Consider the following 14,809-nt stretch of genomic DNA (forward strand, 5'->3'; position numbering starts at 1 on the left):
TGTAGCAGAACTTCACTTGCGTTAGCATCCCATTGACTCCCATTCATTTTGGCGTCACTTTGACAGCTCCATTACCTTCTTTGTTACATTATGGCCCCATAGAAACAGTTTTTGTAAAAAAAAAGGCTAACGATTTCGTCATAACCACTCGACTCTCTGTCGCACAGTAGAGAAATTACCATACAGACAGGAGGAGAAGCTCGCAGGCAATCGGGGAGACGTCAAGAGAGAAGCCCATTTTAAAATACTATACAAAATAATTAATCAGAATACTTACTCCTGCTCACTCACGCCAAAGAACTCCCCGCTCAAACTCGCCGTCTCTGCAAGATTAACGATGGCAGTTTGCACGCACAGCTACTAGAAGATTTACATCTGTCAGACAGGTTGCTGACGTCATCAAGCTTAGTTTGAGTCTGCGCGTCAGCAACAGAAGTGCTAAAAATCGATAAAAATGGGCTTCACTTGTCTCAATTGAGTTCCAATGGGGTCGCTGTGTCCATTTCTTTTACTGTCTATGGAGAAAAGGGGAGCAGGCAGTGGACCAAAGCACTGTGAGGCAAAGCAGGGGAAACTCGAGATGTTTAAAACTTTTTTTTGTTGTTGCTCCATTTGCATTTGTATTGTTTTACTACTTGTCTTGCAAAATTAGTTAACTGTATGTCATTATATTATTTACAATACACATTTCAATTATATTTTATGGGGGGACAACCCTCAGATAGGGGGGGTCCGGACCCCCCCGACTTTCCCGCGATTTCCGCCTATGCTCATATAAACAGTAGCTGTGAAGATCGCGCACACAGAGGAACGCAAAAACTATCAGCGCTGTCCTGTGATTTATTACTAAAGTATCTTAGAATCTCAAAACTTATCGTAGCATATTTTTCTACTTTTGAAGGAACTATGCTATTTACAACCCAAAGCTTCACAATAATATAGAGACGGTATGACTAATTCACACACGCAATCACTAGTACTGGTACTGTGGTAATTTATCTTTATCTGATCTTTATTTATCTCTTACACTGAGCAATAATCCATAGAAATGTTACGAACATAGATAAAATAAATGCTGATAGTGAGCTATGATGTCAGATGTCAGCTCTTTAAATAGGAAAAAATATCCCACCTTTACTAGTCGATCTCAACCGTCTGGCTGAGGCAAGTCTAAAAAGACGCTCAGGACAGTTGACAGAACGCTGCTGCGTGTCATCATGAAAGCGTATCATTTTCACGTGTTATTAAGCCTTCCCACTTTAACCATTCAAACTTTACCATTCAAACCATTCAGACTTTAAAGGATTCAAACACAAGACGCGGAAAAGCTGAACTGAGCAGCTGGTTACTCACGCGCTGTGCTCGGTGCGCACGCGGAGAGAGAGCCGCGTCTCACAGATGGTAACACTGAACTGAGCTCTCCTTTGCGGAATTGCTAATGCAACCTTTTCACACCACAGACAGAACACAATTAATCATTGCTTGGTAATTGGCCAACAAAGTATTGACTGTTGTCTGAAGTTTGGTTTGATTGTAATCCTTTACATATCTTTCTATCAAAGTTATCTGATATTATCAAGATTAATTTTTTCTGATAGTTTAACTCTTGAGTTCTTGTCATATTTTATTACCATTTTCTAAACTATAGCAAATAAACTGGTAATGTGAGAAATGTTGAAGGTGTCTGAATAAATTTTGGTTTGACTGTATGTTTAATTTTTACAGTGCTATTTTACATTTAATTATTCGGTTTCTGTACCTGGACACTTAAAAACTTAAACACTGTGTAAATAGCACAAACAAATAAACAGAACGAACATAAAATTTAAACACTTTCAAACAGGGCCCACTGGTACAACCTGCACCGGGGCCCTGCTAACCCCTGCTACGGCCCTGCTTACAGTAGAAACCTTGTCAGTGAACTATGAGGGCAAAAAAAAAAAAAAAAAACAGAAACAAAATAATCATTCATTAATTGTAATTGAGGTGAAATGTTCAATTAATCGATTTTAGGCCATAATCGTCCAGCCTTATTCCTTAATGCACTTGTTTTTGTTCTGTTTCTTCATTAAATTCTTATTCTCTACAGTTATCCTCTGTCTTCCCACCATCATTTTATTAATTTTTGTTAAATATAAAATTATCATATAAATCTCTGTTGTCGTTATTATTATTATTATTATAGTATGTATAAATATTTTTTATAACTTTATTTTTTATTTTAGTTTTAGCATATTTAGTACTTAATTTCATTTGCCAAGGCAACATCTCAAATTTTCTTGCAAGTTTTGCTTCTAATATTTATTTTTTATTTTGTCTTCATATCAATTAATGAAAGTGTGTGTGTGTGTGTGTGTGTGTGTGTAGAGAACGATATTATTCCTGTTAACATTTTTTCCTTTAAAAAATGTATCTGATGTACTTAACACCTTTTTCACTATGACTCATTGTAGTTGCTATATTTAGTTTGACTTGATATGATTCATTAGAGCGGCTCAGTTCAATATAGCACCTTTAAAAGTGGTGCAAAAAAAACCTCAACAAATAGTTATAGTTTCAGGACCCTGGAAGGGATAAAAGTAGCTGAGATTGCTATCCGACACAAAGCACTCGTGCAGGTACAATCAATGTCCTGGAAGTAAAAATTGTCTGATGAATGACAAAAATTGCTTAATTAGGAAATCAAAGGAACTTACAATTGATCCTATTGTATGTCCTGGTTACCTAAGCATATGACTAATAACATTCTCTTGTCTAATGGCAAAGTGCCCTTTCTAATGAAGCCAGTCCTTAACTAGGTGAAGGCAGCTAATGTTCAGGCTAACAACGGCTGCCCTTTAGACCTCTGTGGCGTCAGTTGAGGGTTACTGAAGCAGAAAGAGACTGGAAGAAGGTCAGCAGGTTGTCATTGTAATGGGTCTTGTTTAGATTTGTTGTTTGGGACAGAATGATGCATCACATGGATTAAAATAGCACTGTTGCATCCATATGCGTTTGGCTGAACAACACTTAATCTGTGTATCCAATTCATTTACTGATGGTTATGTGCATGTGTTCGGGAGTAAAAAACTCATTGTGCCTTCTCTCCCCTTATTCACATCTCCCTCGCTCATATTCCTGTCTCCCATCCCCCTATTCCATTAGTAAACACACAGTCACAGAGCTCAAATCACACAAGGCTTCATTTTGATCTGATTTGCATTGAGATCTTTTTGTGAGCTGGATGAACCGAGATGTTTTGTAAATCACCTCACATTATGTTCAGATACTCTGAAATATATTTCCGTGCCAACTGAGAGACGCTCTAGTCTCTCTCTGTCTGTCTCTGTCGCTCTTTGCTTCTCACCCCCACTCTTGCTCTTCCCGAGCATGTGTGCGTCTCTCTCTCTCTCTCTCTCTTTCTTTCTCCCTCCCTCTCCCTTGTCTCTCTTTTTTATGTGCGTATATACAAGCACACTTTTCCTATCTCCTACTTCACACACAAACGCTCAGCCGCTGTCACATGCTGCCCGAATCTGTCAGAGTTTCTCTCTGATTGTTTTCGGAACAGAAAGTGCTTCGCGAGGAGTGCGCAGAAACAATGTGTCGCTCCCGACCAACAATGAATGGATTAGCTGGCTATTCAGAGCACTAATGAGATTACAGAGTCACAACAGACATGGGTCCTAGTGGCATGGTACCTTTTGTCGTGCTTTTTGAGAAGTCCTTTCTTTGTCAGTCCCTCAGAACTGGGAATGGCGCTCTAAAAAAGTGATGGAGGCGGACCCGGCGCAGGCGGATGCCAGGGAATAGACGCGCACAAGCTCACTTATGTTGGTTTCGTGGAGGACAATATGAAGTACCAGAAATACATAACAGTGATGCAGATGGCCATGGGAGTGACAGCTTCCAACAAAGATGACTGCATCCCTCCGAAGAGACAGTTGTGGTGAGTATAAACTGGACGGTTTGAGAAGTGAGCGAGTGAGTGTGGAATGGGAGGAGAGTGAAGTGTGACGTGCGCCGAGGTTTTGTCAGACTTGCAAACACAAAAAGGGAGGAAAAAAGAGACGGACAGAGGAATAGATGGAGAAACTGTTGCATTTTAATCTTGGACAGCATATTTAGAGCTGTTATGCTTACTTTTGTTTGGCAAAGTGAATTTTTGCTCTTGAACCCACATTTTCTCATCTCAGATTTTTTGTTTTTGTTTGTATATTTGTATATTTTTGTCTCTAATATGTCGATGTGTAATTCTCTTTATTGTTGAACACTGGTAATAGACTGAAGCGGTCCTTCTCTGGTATAATAAAAGCTTACATTTAGCCTCAGAAATAATGTTGTTGAGCCTGAATATTTGTGTTAGGAAATATTAAACAGTACAAAAAAAATATTAAATATTTTTGTAATGTTTTCTTTCCCCCTTTGCATTTGGCTTGGTTATTTTTAACTTTTCATTCTCCACTGCCTCCACACTGAATTCACTCAGACAGCTTATTAATCACATGGGTGCAGCCACTCAAATCCATTTAACAATTTCCTCTAAGTGCATTTGCTACATTCTTCCAAATGAAAGTTATACACATCCTCTGATTTTACAGCGGCATGTGTTCATTATCTAAGTGATATCTGTGTGTGCTGGTTGAGTGGAGGTTGAAGCTGGTAAGCATTGAGTTATACAATACAGACCTCTTTGTTATTATGTTTTCTTTTACTTATTTTAAATTGTACTTGCTTATTATTTTCAAAGATCAATCAAATCATTTCCTTTCCATCCAAACACCTGCTGGCACCAGAACAAGTGGATTGTGTTTGCTCAGAATCCCTGCAAACCATTATGGAATGCATTTTTTTCATGTTACATTTACTGAATTGGTTTCCGTATATTGTTCCAGAGATTAAAATATTTAAAATAAATAAATTTGTATATAGTATATACATTATATTTTTTTTTAATAATTGTATATATATAGTTGTTTGTGTATTTGAGGTATACAGTATGTCTAAATCTTGTCTTGAGAGTAAAAACCTTTTATCTTGTCACTTGTGGTCTGCTTGAAAGACTCACAAGGGTGTGCCGTGTGTTAGCAGCATCAGGATATCAGTCATGTGCATTGATAAGGGGGTGGGTTTTTCATCAGCATTACTTTACATTATTGTTGTGATGAAATCATCCATCCAACCAGCGAGCCTGCTGTTACTGGCTCTCTGCTGCTCCCTGTTCATACCTTGCGTGCAGTAACCAAATGTGTTGGCAGTGGGAGGCGACCGTTGTATTGCACCCTCCCAGATGTCTGTCTATTGCCTCCTGCAATCCATTGTTCTCCCACCTGCTTAATGGTGCATGAACTCACCCAGAAGCATCAACCCCAAACTGAGTGTGAGCAGAGTGGATTTTAATTGCAACTTTCATAAAATATATTTTTGTCTTGATTATTGTATAGGTACAAAAAATATTTTGTCAGAAACGGCAAAACAAGAAATCACCAATCTGCATTTCTAAATTTGATTCAGTCATCATATGCCGTTCCTCAAGTCACTGGAAACTCAAAAGCGAGACAATTTTTCCTAAGGGACCCCAGCCTCTTTTATATTAAACAATGAGTGTAGCTCTATTTCATGTGTCTCCTGTCTTTTGGAGCAAGTGCATAATGTCAGGACAAAGTCTGACTCACATATATACAGTGGATTCTTTTATTTTTTTTTACTCCAAAATTGCTTGTAAATTGAATTAATAATTACAAAGAAATGGCAAGCCAAGTAACACATGGAATTAAAAATGAAATTCTTAAATAGAATGACTAAAATAGTTTTTTCTTCTTTGTTTCATTTACAACCGAAAAATAAATTGAACAGTGTACTGGACAAAGCCGAGCTGCAATCGCCTTATCAACTATGGGTCTGTTTGTCTGACATCACAAAAACCAGACTAGTATGATTTCAGTTGGACTGTAAGAGTACATTTTATTGATTGAGTCAAACTAAAATACAAGTTAAAGTGCACAAACATTTTAAAAGAGGTTCAGAGTGTCAAAGCTGCTTCAGTTACTCCAGTAGACACCAAAGAGGAAATCTCAGCACTGATTGACACTGATTGCTCTCCTGCTCCTTAACATTGTGTCATCATCTCAGAGATGTGTAGTCAGGGTAAAATAGCTGTTTTTCTCTGTTTGTTTTTGACGCACATGTTTTCCACTCTGCCATGAGATTGTAATCTCCTTTCAGATGCTTTATGGCACTGTGAGGGATAGATTACACTGGGTTTACAACTCTTGCTCCCCACAGCCTCCTCGTGTGGAACATCTTTTAAAGAGGGTTATGTGTTTGAGGGGTTGTTGGGGGAATTCTGCTCAAAGTTGGCGGTAAATTGGTTTAGTGGCCACTGTAGTCACATTTGGGATTAATTTATTTGGTAAAGCATGGAGAGAGTGATTAAAACAAACTTTGCTCACAAAAATATTAAATTAAGTTAAACATAATGAAAGTTCCCAGTTGTTATAATCATTTTATTAAAGGAATAGATGACCCAAAAATGAAAATTAGCAGACAATTTAGACATTAGGACCATATTTACATTTGGACAGGAATGAAAACGAGGCTGTGAGGTAAAGAAGTACAGTACGTTCGGTGCTTTATACTGTTGTTTCACAGCATGCCAAATGTTCAGCAGATGAAAGTCTTTAAAAAAAATGTTTTAATAAAATTTTCTATAGACATAAAACAGTTTTTATAAAACAGACTTTATAAAACAGTTATGGAAGTTGTGAGTTGTGAAAATAATTGTTGTGAAACCCTTTATAAAGTGTGTGATATTGTGAAGACTATAAATTCCATACAGCCTTGTTTTCATCCGCGTTAAATTTAATGTGGCATCTAACCTGACTAAGGCCTGTATTCATTTTGGCTGAACTGTTCCTTTAAAGTCAATGTGACACAGTTTTTCTCTCTATTTTAGCCATTTGCTTATAGTCAGGATTTTAATCTGTTTAGCGTCACAGTACGCACTGTCCTCTAAATGTGTCCCACTTTATGACTTTTAAACCTGTACCTTAATTTCTTACTCATGACTCCTTTAAAAAACCTGCCCACAAGGAGGGATGATAACATACAGCCTAAGAGTTTTTGCTCCTTGTGGGATGGCCTGGACAAGTATGACCCCTTATGATACTTGAGTCAGATCTGCTTTCAGCTGGGCCAACCCATAGTAGTCACCATCTTGACCTGCAGGATAAAAACAACATGCAGTTGGTCACCAAGCTGAAGCTGCAACCTGAGGGTGTGACACAATGCTTAGTCATAACAGCAAAAAGTGTCCTGCTTCTATAACACTGATCTGCAGGACTCTTATCATGCAAGACTTTCCACAGAAACTAAGTACATTTACATGAATGTTGAAATGTGATTATAGTCAGACTAAAGCATGAATAAAACCGTTCAAAATGTTGGGGTCGGTAAGATTTTATGTTTTTGAAAGAATCATCTTATGTACATCAAGGTTGCGCTTATGCAATAAAAAATACAGTAAACAGTGATATTGTGAAATACTATTATTATTTTAACTTAACTGTTTTCTAATTTTAATATATTTAAAGCTTATTTATTCTTGTGATGGCAAAGCTGAATTGTCAGCAGTCATTACTTCAGTCTGCAGTGTCACATGATCCTTTAGAAATCATTTACAGAGTTCTTTGATGACTATAAAGTTTTAAAGAACACCATTTAAGTTTTTAGTGTCACTTTTGTTCAATTTCATGCATCTTTGCTAAATAAAAGTATAAATTTATTTCAAAACGGCACATCTTATAGACCCCAAACTTCTGAAACAGGAGAAAATAATCCGTTAACATACTATAAATTGCATTAGAATTCAATAATCTGGCAACATTTAAAATGTTTTCTCCATATCAGTGAAGTGTGTCCTTATGATTTTGCCTTCTTTGTTTTATAAGACTTTGTGGGTATGTTCTGCTCCTAGTGCAGGTGCCAGGTCGTGTTTGTGTACTGCTCTTGCAGTCAGGACGGGTGGATGGTAGAATACACTAAGCACGGGCCTGTGACCATTGTACTGTCATGTTTGATACACGTCTATATCCTTAATCTCCCTCTCCATCTGTCGAAGCTGTCTGGCCCGCCTAATCAGCATGTCTCTTCCTGTTCTGCTCCTGGTCATCTCATGTCAAAGGTCCACTGCTAAGATTATTTACAGTTATCCTATCAGTGTTACCACCAACACAAACAAACAGATTTTGGCATGCTTAAAGTTATATTCTTACCTTAATGTTCCTTACTTTGTAGTGTTGTGACTTTCTAAACTCTTTGGCAGTAATTATGTAGTTTTCATGATTACACAGCCATCTTAGAAAAGCAGAGGCAAGCTAAAGAATGATGAAAGACATCATGGAGCCTGTGCAGTGTTAATGGTATTCAGGGATCAGTGTTGCAGATTAACCTTTAAACGATGGGTGAAGAGAAGGGCTACTTGGTCTAAAGCCGTGTGTTGTGTCTGTATCTCTGCTGTGTTTACATCATGAACTCGGTGCAGAAGTTCCCAGATGAATCCTCCACTTGAATTGCTTCTCTTGAAGATGTTGGAGGTGTCGAGTTTTTAGAATTTGAATGCATTTGCAGAATTGGTTTGACCCTTGATGTCTTTGGTAGGTTGCACTTGATTGCTCTGCAAAAAGCTTCCAGCTCTTCGTGCCAGTTATGGCTATAGAGCATAATGTCACCTGAATCTGTTTGGAAACACCTTGTTACTGAATGCAGGGTCATTGCGTAAAATCCAAAGCATATTAAAAATCAATCAGTACCAGGGGTCTTTAAACCAGACCCCCATGGAGACTTAAAAAGTGCTGGGGGCTCTGAGGAAACTTTGAGAGAAAAGATTTTCATGTCATATGTGAAATGAAATCTTGATAATTTACAAATTGATTTGTAGAGAAATAGTTTATTAGAAATGGATTTGTAGAGATATCCTTCATAAATACAGAGATAAACAGTCAGCTTGGACCTAAAACTGGTCTCGGTCAAAGCACTTCCCTAAGAGAGAGTCTCACTCGTCTGCTTTCATCTGGGAAAGATTCGATGACTGGTAGTATCCTCGGGACACTCTCCCCAGCCGGTATTTCAACGTTGATTCAATGTTGAAACAATGTCAGGTGCCATGGTTGAATCAACGTTGAATTACCTTTTGATTTTGCAAATTGGATCAACGTTGAAAACACGACGTTGATTCATGCATGGTTGAAATCACGACGTTGATTCACCGTTGAAATCGTGATGTTGATTCACCGTTGAAATCGCGATGTTGATGCATGGTTGAAATCACGACGTTGATTCACCGTTGAAATCACGACGTTGATTCACCGTTGAAATCACGACGTTGATTCACCGTTGAAATCGCGATGTTGATGCATGGTTGAAATCACGATGTTGATTCACCGTTGAAATCACGACGTTGATTCACCGTTGAAATCACAACGTTGTAACAACAAGGACCGCTGTAAGGGGAGGGAAGATTAGGACAATTCCAAGGGCCCAGCGTTAGAGAGGGCACCCCGAGAGGGGGGGGGGGTTCTAATGGGAACCCCCTGGACTGTGTCTTCTTTACCGTGGGGAATGCAGAATGAGATTTTTACCAAAGGGGACTCTAAAATTTTCGCCGTCCCCTCCACTTTCTCCCACTTGTGCACTTTCTGTACCGTCCTGTATAAACATTTACATTTAATCATTTAACAGACGCTTTTATCCAAAGCTACTTACAAATGAGAACAGTAGAATCAGTCATGTCAACAAGAGAACAATAACAGTATACAAGTGCCCTGACAAGTCTCAGTTAGTGTAGTACAGAACGCATAGCCAGGTTTTTTTTTTTTTTTTTTTAATATGAAAGACAAGAAAAGAAGGAAAAGTACTAGTATTAGCTGGTTAAGTGCTGGCGAAAAAGATGGGTCTTTAGATGTTTCTTGAAAATGAGTATAGATTGGGAGGTCATTCCACTAGCTGGGCACAGTCCAGGAAAAGGTCAGTGAGAGTGATTTTGAACCTCTTTGGGATGGCACCACAAGGCGTCGTTCACTTGCAGAGTGCAAACTTCTGGAGGGCACATAAGATTTAACCAGTGAGTTTAGGTATGTTCTGTCACGCTGTCTGGTTTCTGTTTCCCTGGGTGTCCACTAGTGGGCTCACTTCCCCTTAGGCACCTCATAGTAGGCACTACAATTCCCACTAGCCTTGTCCCTTCATCACAGTAATTGCACTCCTGTTAATTCCACAAGGTGCCTTCACTTATTAATCATTAGCCTCCCTATATTAACCAGTCTTTTCCTGTTTTCTGCATGGAGTCCTCTCCTTATGTTACCTTCCGTTTCCTTCCGTTACCCAGTCTTCTCGTCTTCTGAGTTCCTCGCATTCCGAGTTCCTGTTCCTGTTTCCGTTCCTGTTCCCTTCCTGTTCCTTCTTGGTTTGTTTATTTGGACTGTATTCTGGTTTCGACCCTGGCTTGTTTGGATTAAGATTTTGGATTACCCCAATAAAAACTACCTGCAATTGGATCTCTCTCTCCCTGTGTTTCACTGGGTCATGATCGTCACATGTTCACAATGTTTCACAATAACTTTGATATTGTGAAATATACTTAACTGAAAACTGAATGCAAAATAAATCACACAATATTTTAACTTTAAAGTTCAGTAACAGTGAGGTTGGAAACAAAGTGGACAGCACTATTATTAAACACTTATTTAATGTATTCTGATGAAAGTTTACAATTCACAAATTATACACAAGCAGTGTTTTCAGAGCCCCCAGTTACACTGTTTAAATCAGAACACTAGCATTACAGTATAGTAAAACAAGTAAAATCTAATTGAGTAAATTTTTATTAATCTAAGTAGAATCAAAACCTATCACAAAAGGTCAAAGCATCTCTACCAGAAGTGACAGTGCAATGTAGCAGATGAACAATTTCTCACCAATGTTTCAAGAACAAGCTGGATCCTTGATGACTCTACAAGGGGAAAGAAGAAATTGTTTACTGAAAAGTTCTTAAAAAGCAGGATTTCATTTTATACCATTTCTTTAAACCATTGGTTCTCAAACTTTTTATACCAAGTACCACTTTAGAAAATATTTGTTATTAAATATTAAGTTCCACCATAATGACCAACATTAAATTTCAGCAGCGTAGTAGGCTAAACTATTCATCTACAGCTCTACAGTTAAAAAATGAGGCAGTTTTATTCTAATAGGAATATTTATTGTTGTCAGCCACTTTACCATGGTAAATACAGTTTGAACATAAACACTTCACTGTGCTTACGTACAGGTAAATGAAAACTTAAAGTTTAAATTAAAATAAGTTATAACAAAAGTTACATAACTTTACTGTACATTAACTGTACTTAAATGTACAAAAAACTCAAAGATTAAATTAAAATGTATTAACATTAATATTTAATTTAGTGATTCACCTGTGTAACCACTAGAGAGGGGCCTGACACTGAGAACCACTGCTTTAAACAATCCTAATTCATTTTTAAATTCATTTTCATTAATTCATTAAAATTGTACCGACATTTGCACTTATATGTTTCAGAAAACACTTTGAAACTATTATTAGAATAAAAACATATATAACACACATAATGCATGGGATTCATATCAGGAAAATGTGGAAAAATCTCAAAAAGACAGACATTAACACATAACTTACCAGCAACACAGTAGGTGAGCATCTAACTTGATCATCTGTGATAAAGCAATGCAAAAATACACACATGGGTATTTATTTATCTTCTGCAGGTTACATGTCCTTTAAGCTACCCATTTGTAAACTCTGGTTATAATTTACTATTTTCAAAAGATAATAAAGATAGCGATTTTCTTACCTCATTTTGCCAGTATGTTTGCAGGACCTCGCAGAACACATCTGACCCTTCTTGTGTTCACAGTTTTTGTTCTCCTTTGACATGTCAAGACTCAAATTCGCTCAAAAAAAAATTAACACGCAAATATTAAATAATTCGGGACCGACCGAGCAGTCAGTTATAACGACCAGCAGCTCACAGTCAGCCGCCTCACTCACAGAAAGATGACAATAACGGTCATATTGTTCCAACGTTGAAACCACAACTGACCTTATTTCAACCATATTTCAATGTTGAAAGTTGGTCATATGCTGGAAGTTTTTCAACCATTCAGCTTTAAACGTTGAATCAACGTTGTTTCAACATTGAAACCACAACTGACCTTATTTCAACCATATTTCAACGTTGAAATTTGGTCATATGCTGGAAGTTCCCTGTCAAGGGAAGAAAGGGAGGGAAGAAAGGGGGTTTCTTCTCGATGCTCCGGTCTCGCCTTCTGAGCTTTTCGGTACCTCCGTCGAGATGGTGGTCGAAAAGTTTAGGGAGGCAAGGGCGCGCTCAGCTGCCTTTAAATCCTTCATTCCACGAAGGTCCAGGTCCGAGCCCGAACAACAAAGGGGTCCTGGCGCAAAAGGCTAGTGTCGCGGCTCGCGCTCCTCCCCCGCCTAAGGGCAGGGGCAAGAAGAATCGCGGGTCACGGAGAGGTAAGCAGGGTCTGAGGGATGTGATTCAGACAAGGCAGCGTCTGTTTTAACTTCTGTTTTTATCCTCCCCTGCCTAATTCCCCTGTAGCCACCAGCTCTCCACCTGATCGAGGTTAGGTGGAAAGTTTCTCTCATAACAGTCTCCTATCCTGGACCTATGATGTTTGGTTGGTTCTATGTTCATTGTAACCACCTTACTGACGGTCCGGACCAGAAGGGGGCGCCCCGTAAGCGGGACTCCAGTACAGGAGGGTGGGTGAGTACGTAACCCTTTCTTTGTCTGCATATGGGTGTTAAGTTGCTGGTGGTTATATGTCTACTAACAAACTCTGTGAGTTTCCTTTACAGTGCTCTGGTATTAGGTGGCCAAGATCACAGGCTTTCGGCAGGCGGCTGCGCCGCGTGGGTTCCGCCCCCCCGGGGGCGCGACACCCACCGCGGAGTGGGACCCGCGTGTGGGAGGCAAGCGCTCTGCGGTTGTCCATCCCACACCCACTCCCGAGGAGCCTTGCTGATCGTCACAACTGGCACAGCACTGCGGGGAATTTCATGGATGTCCGGCCAGGTCACCCTGAGGGGCCGCTTGGCGCATCCGGGGAGGTGGTAGTTACGGAATTCTTCTGTATGTACTGCCTCAGGTGATGCTCCCCTCGCTTGAGGGTTGGAGCTCGCCTCTCCTGTGCGATCCAGCGCCTCTGCGATGCTTAGGAACCTTTCTGTACACACGCTAAGCCTGTGTACTTTCTCAAAACCACATGGTGGTCAATGTGCACTTGAACACTTTGTGCACTGTCTGAAATCCACGTAAGTGGTAAGTGTGCACGCAAGACTCTGCGCACTTTCTGAAATCCACGTAAGTGGTAAGTGTGCATGCACAGATTTTACACATACTGTGGTTGTCAGGTAGTAGGCCTCACCAGGCCTCCCTGGAGGTTTAGCTCCCACATACTGTGCGTTTCCACTAAAAAGCGAGCTCCCATGGTTTGTGGTTGTCAGGTAGTAGGCCTCACCAGGCCTCCCTGGAGTAGAGTTCCAATAACTTTCAGTTTCCACTTAAGGTGGTTATCTGCTAACAGGTAGTAGGCCTCTCTGTTGGTGAACTCCCACATATTGTGGTTATCGGGTAGTAGGCTTCACAGGCCTTTCTGAAGGTGAGCTCCCACATACTGTGGTTGTCAGGTAACCTTTCAGTACACACACTAAGCCTGTGTACTTTCTCAAAACCACATGGTGGTCAGTGTGCACGTGAAAACTTTGTGCACTTTCTGAAATCCTGTACAGTAGGGGTTACGCGCTCCGCTTCGTTCCCTTTTTTAAGATGATTAGCCCTGGGTTCCTTGGGCTTCATTCAACCAGTGTGTATTTGTTATACAACTCGAGCATCGCTTCCCTCAACATGAGGGGTGGTGTGGGCAATTCTCGTGGTAGTTTAGCAGCACCCCCCTTTTTTCTAAAGAAAAAGGGTCGCCTATGAGCATGCTGCTCGGAGCTCGGAGTCCTCCTCTCATAGGAGACTGAATGCTCGTTTTTTTTTCATCAGAGCGCTCCAGTACTACATATGTTTTGAGATGCACTGTGAGAGCAGACATCCTGCTGAGGCAGGGGCTGAGGCTCGGGGAATGGCGCCTTCGCACCAAGGTGTTGAAGCAGAGTTAGGAAAGGTTGGCCAGATTTGGGTGGATCGGTTTTGCGGCTCGAGAGAGCATCGCACTATCCCCTCTGGCTTCCTCTGACTCAGCCAGTTCCATTGTGGCTGGACGCCATGGTACAGATGTGGCCGAGGCTTCGTCTGTACATTCCTTCCTCCAATTGTTCTGCTCCCGGGCCATTTCTTCTATGAGCTGCTCTATCAGAGTGCCACGAGAGCCCTTCCTTAGAACAGTATTTGTAAATCCATGTTATGGTAAGTGTGCACGTGAAGTCTTTGCACATTTTCTGAAATCCACACTGTGGTAAGTTCACACGCTAGTACTCTGCGTTCTTTCTAAAATCCTATATGGTAAGGGCTTCGCGCGGCTGCTTCGTGCCCTTTCTTGAGTCGGTTGAAGCCCCGTTCATCTTGGGCACCACTCCACCCAGGTATCCTCTGATACCTATCTAGAACTGGGTGCCGCTACTAGAGTACTGTTGGGACAGCTCTTTCGGCAAGTTTTTGCGAAAGCTAGCAGTAGCCCCTGTGTGACAGGCAAGACTTGGTAGAAGAAAGTGCTAGGTTCTTAGCCATATCCCTTTAAAGGAATCTTTTGTGATTCCAAGCCT

The 14,809-nt window shown here is 40.2% G+C and overlaps 1 protein-coding gene and 1 long non-coding RNA gene across 18 annotated transcripts in view; one reads left to right on the forward strand and one right to left on the reverse strand.

The window, feature by feature from the left end:
* LOC132105458 (tight junction protein ZO-1-like) overlaps positions 1-14,809 on the forward strand; it is a 144,533-nt gene that overhangs the window by 20,334 nt on the left and 109,390 nt on the right. For 10 of the 17 annotated variants that reach the window (XM_059510582.1, XM_059510625.1, XM_059510633.1 and 7 more), the window contains exon 1: positions 3,480-3,928. The exons of 1 other annotated variant lie outside the window; for it this stretch is intronic. In XM_059510582.1, the coding sequence (XP_059366565.1) occupies positions 3,834-3,928 (95 nt within the window). In that variant the 5' untranslated portion in view covers positions 3,480-3,833. Of the gene's footprint in view, positions 1-3,479; positions 3,929-14,809 lie in introns of those variants that run through there. 6 more of the 17 variants (XM_059510643.1, XM_059510732.1, XM_059510714.1 and 3 more) reach the window with 2 other exon arrangements.
* On the reverse strand, positions 9,645-11,839 carry LOC132105551 (uncharacterized). The gene is made up of 3 exons (XR_009423959.1): positions 11,693-11,839; positions 10,953-10,987; positions 9,645-10,074 (listed from the first exon to the last, which is right to left on the reverse strand). It is a non-coding gene; the product is annotated as an uncharacterized LOC132105551 (long non-coding RNA).

The sequence above is a fragment of the Carassius carassius genome, chromosome 2 (assembly GCF_963082965.1).
Source record: "Carassius carassius chromosome 2, fCarCar2.1, whole genome shotgun sequence".
Lineage (NCBI taxonomy): Eukaryota > Metazoa > Chordata > Actinopteri > Cypriniformes > Cyprinidae > Carassius > Carassius carassius.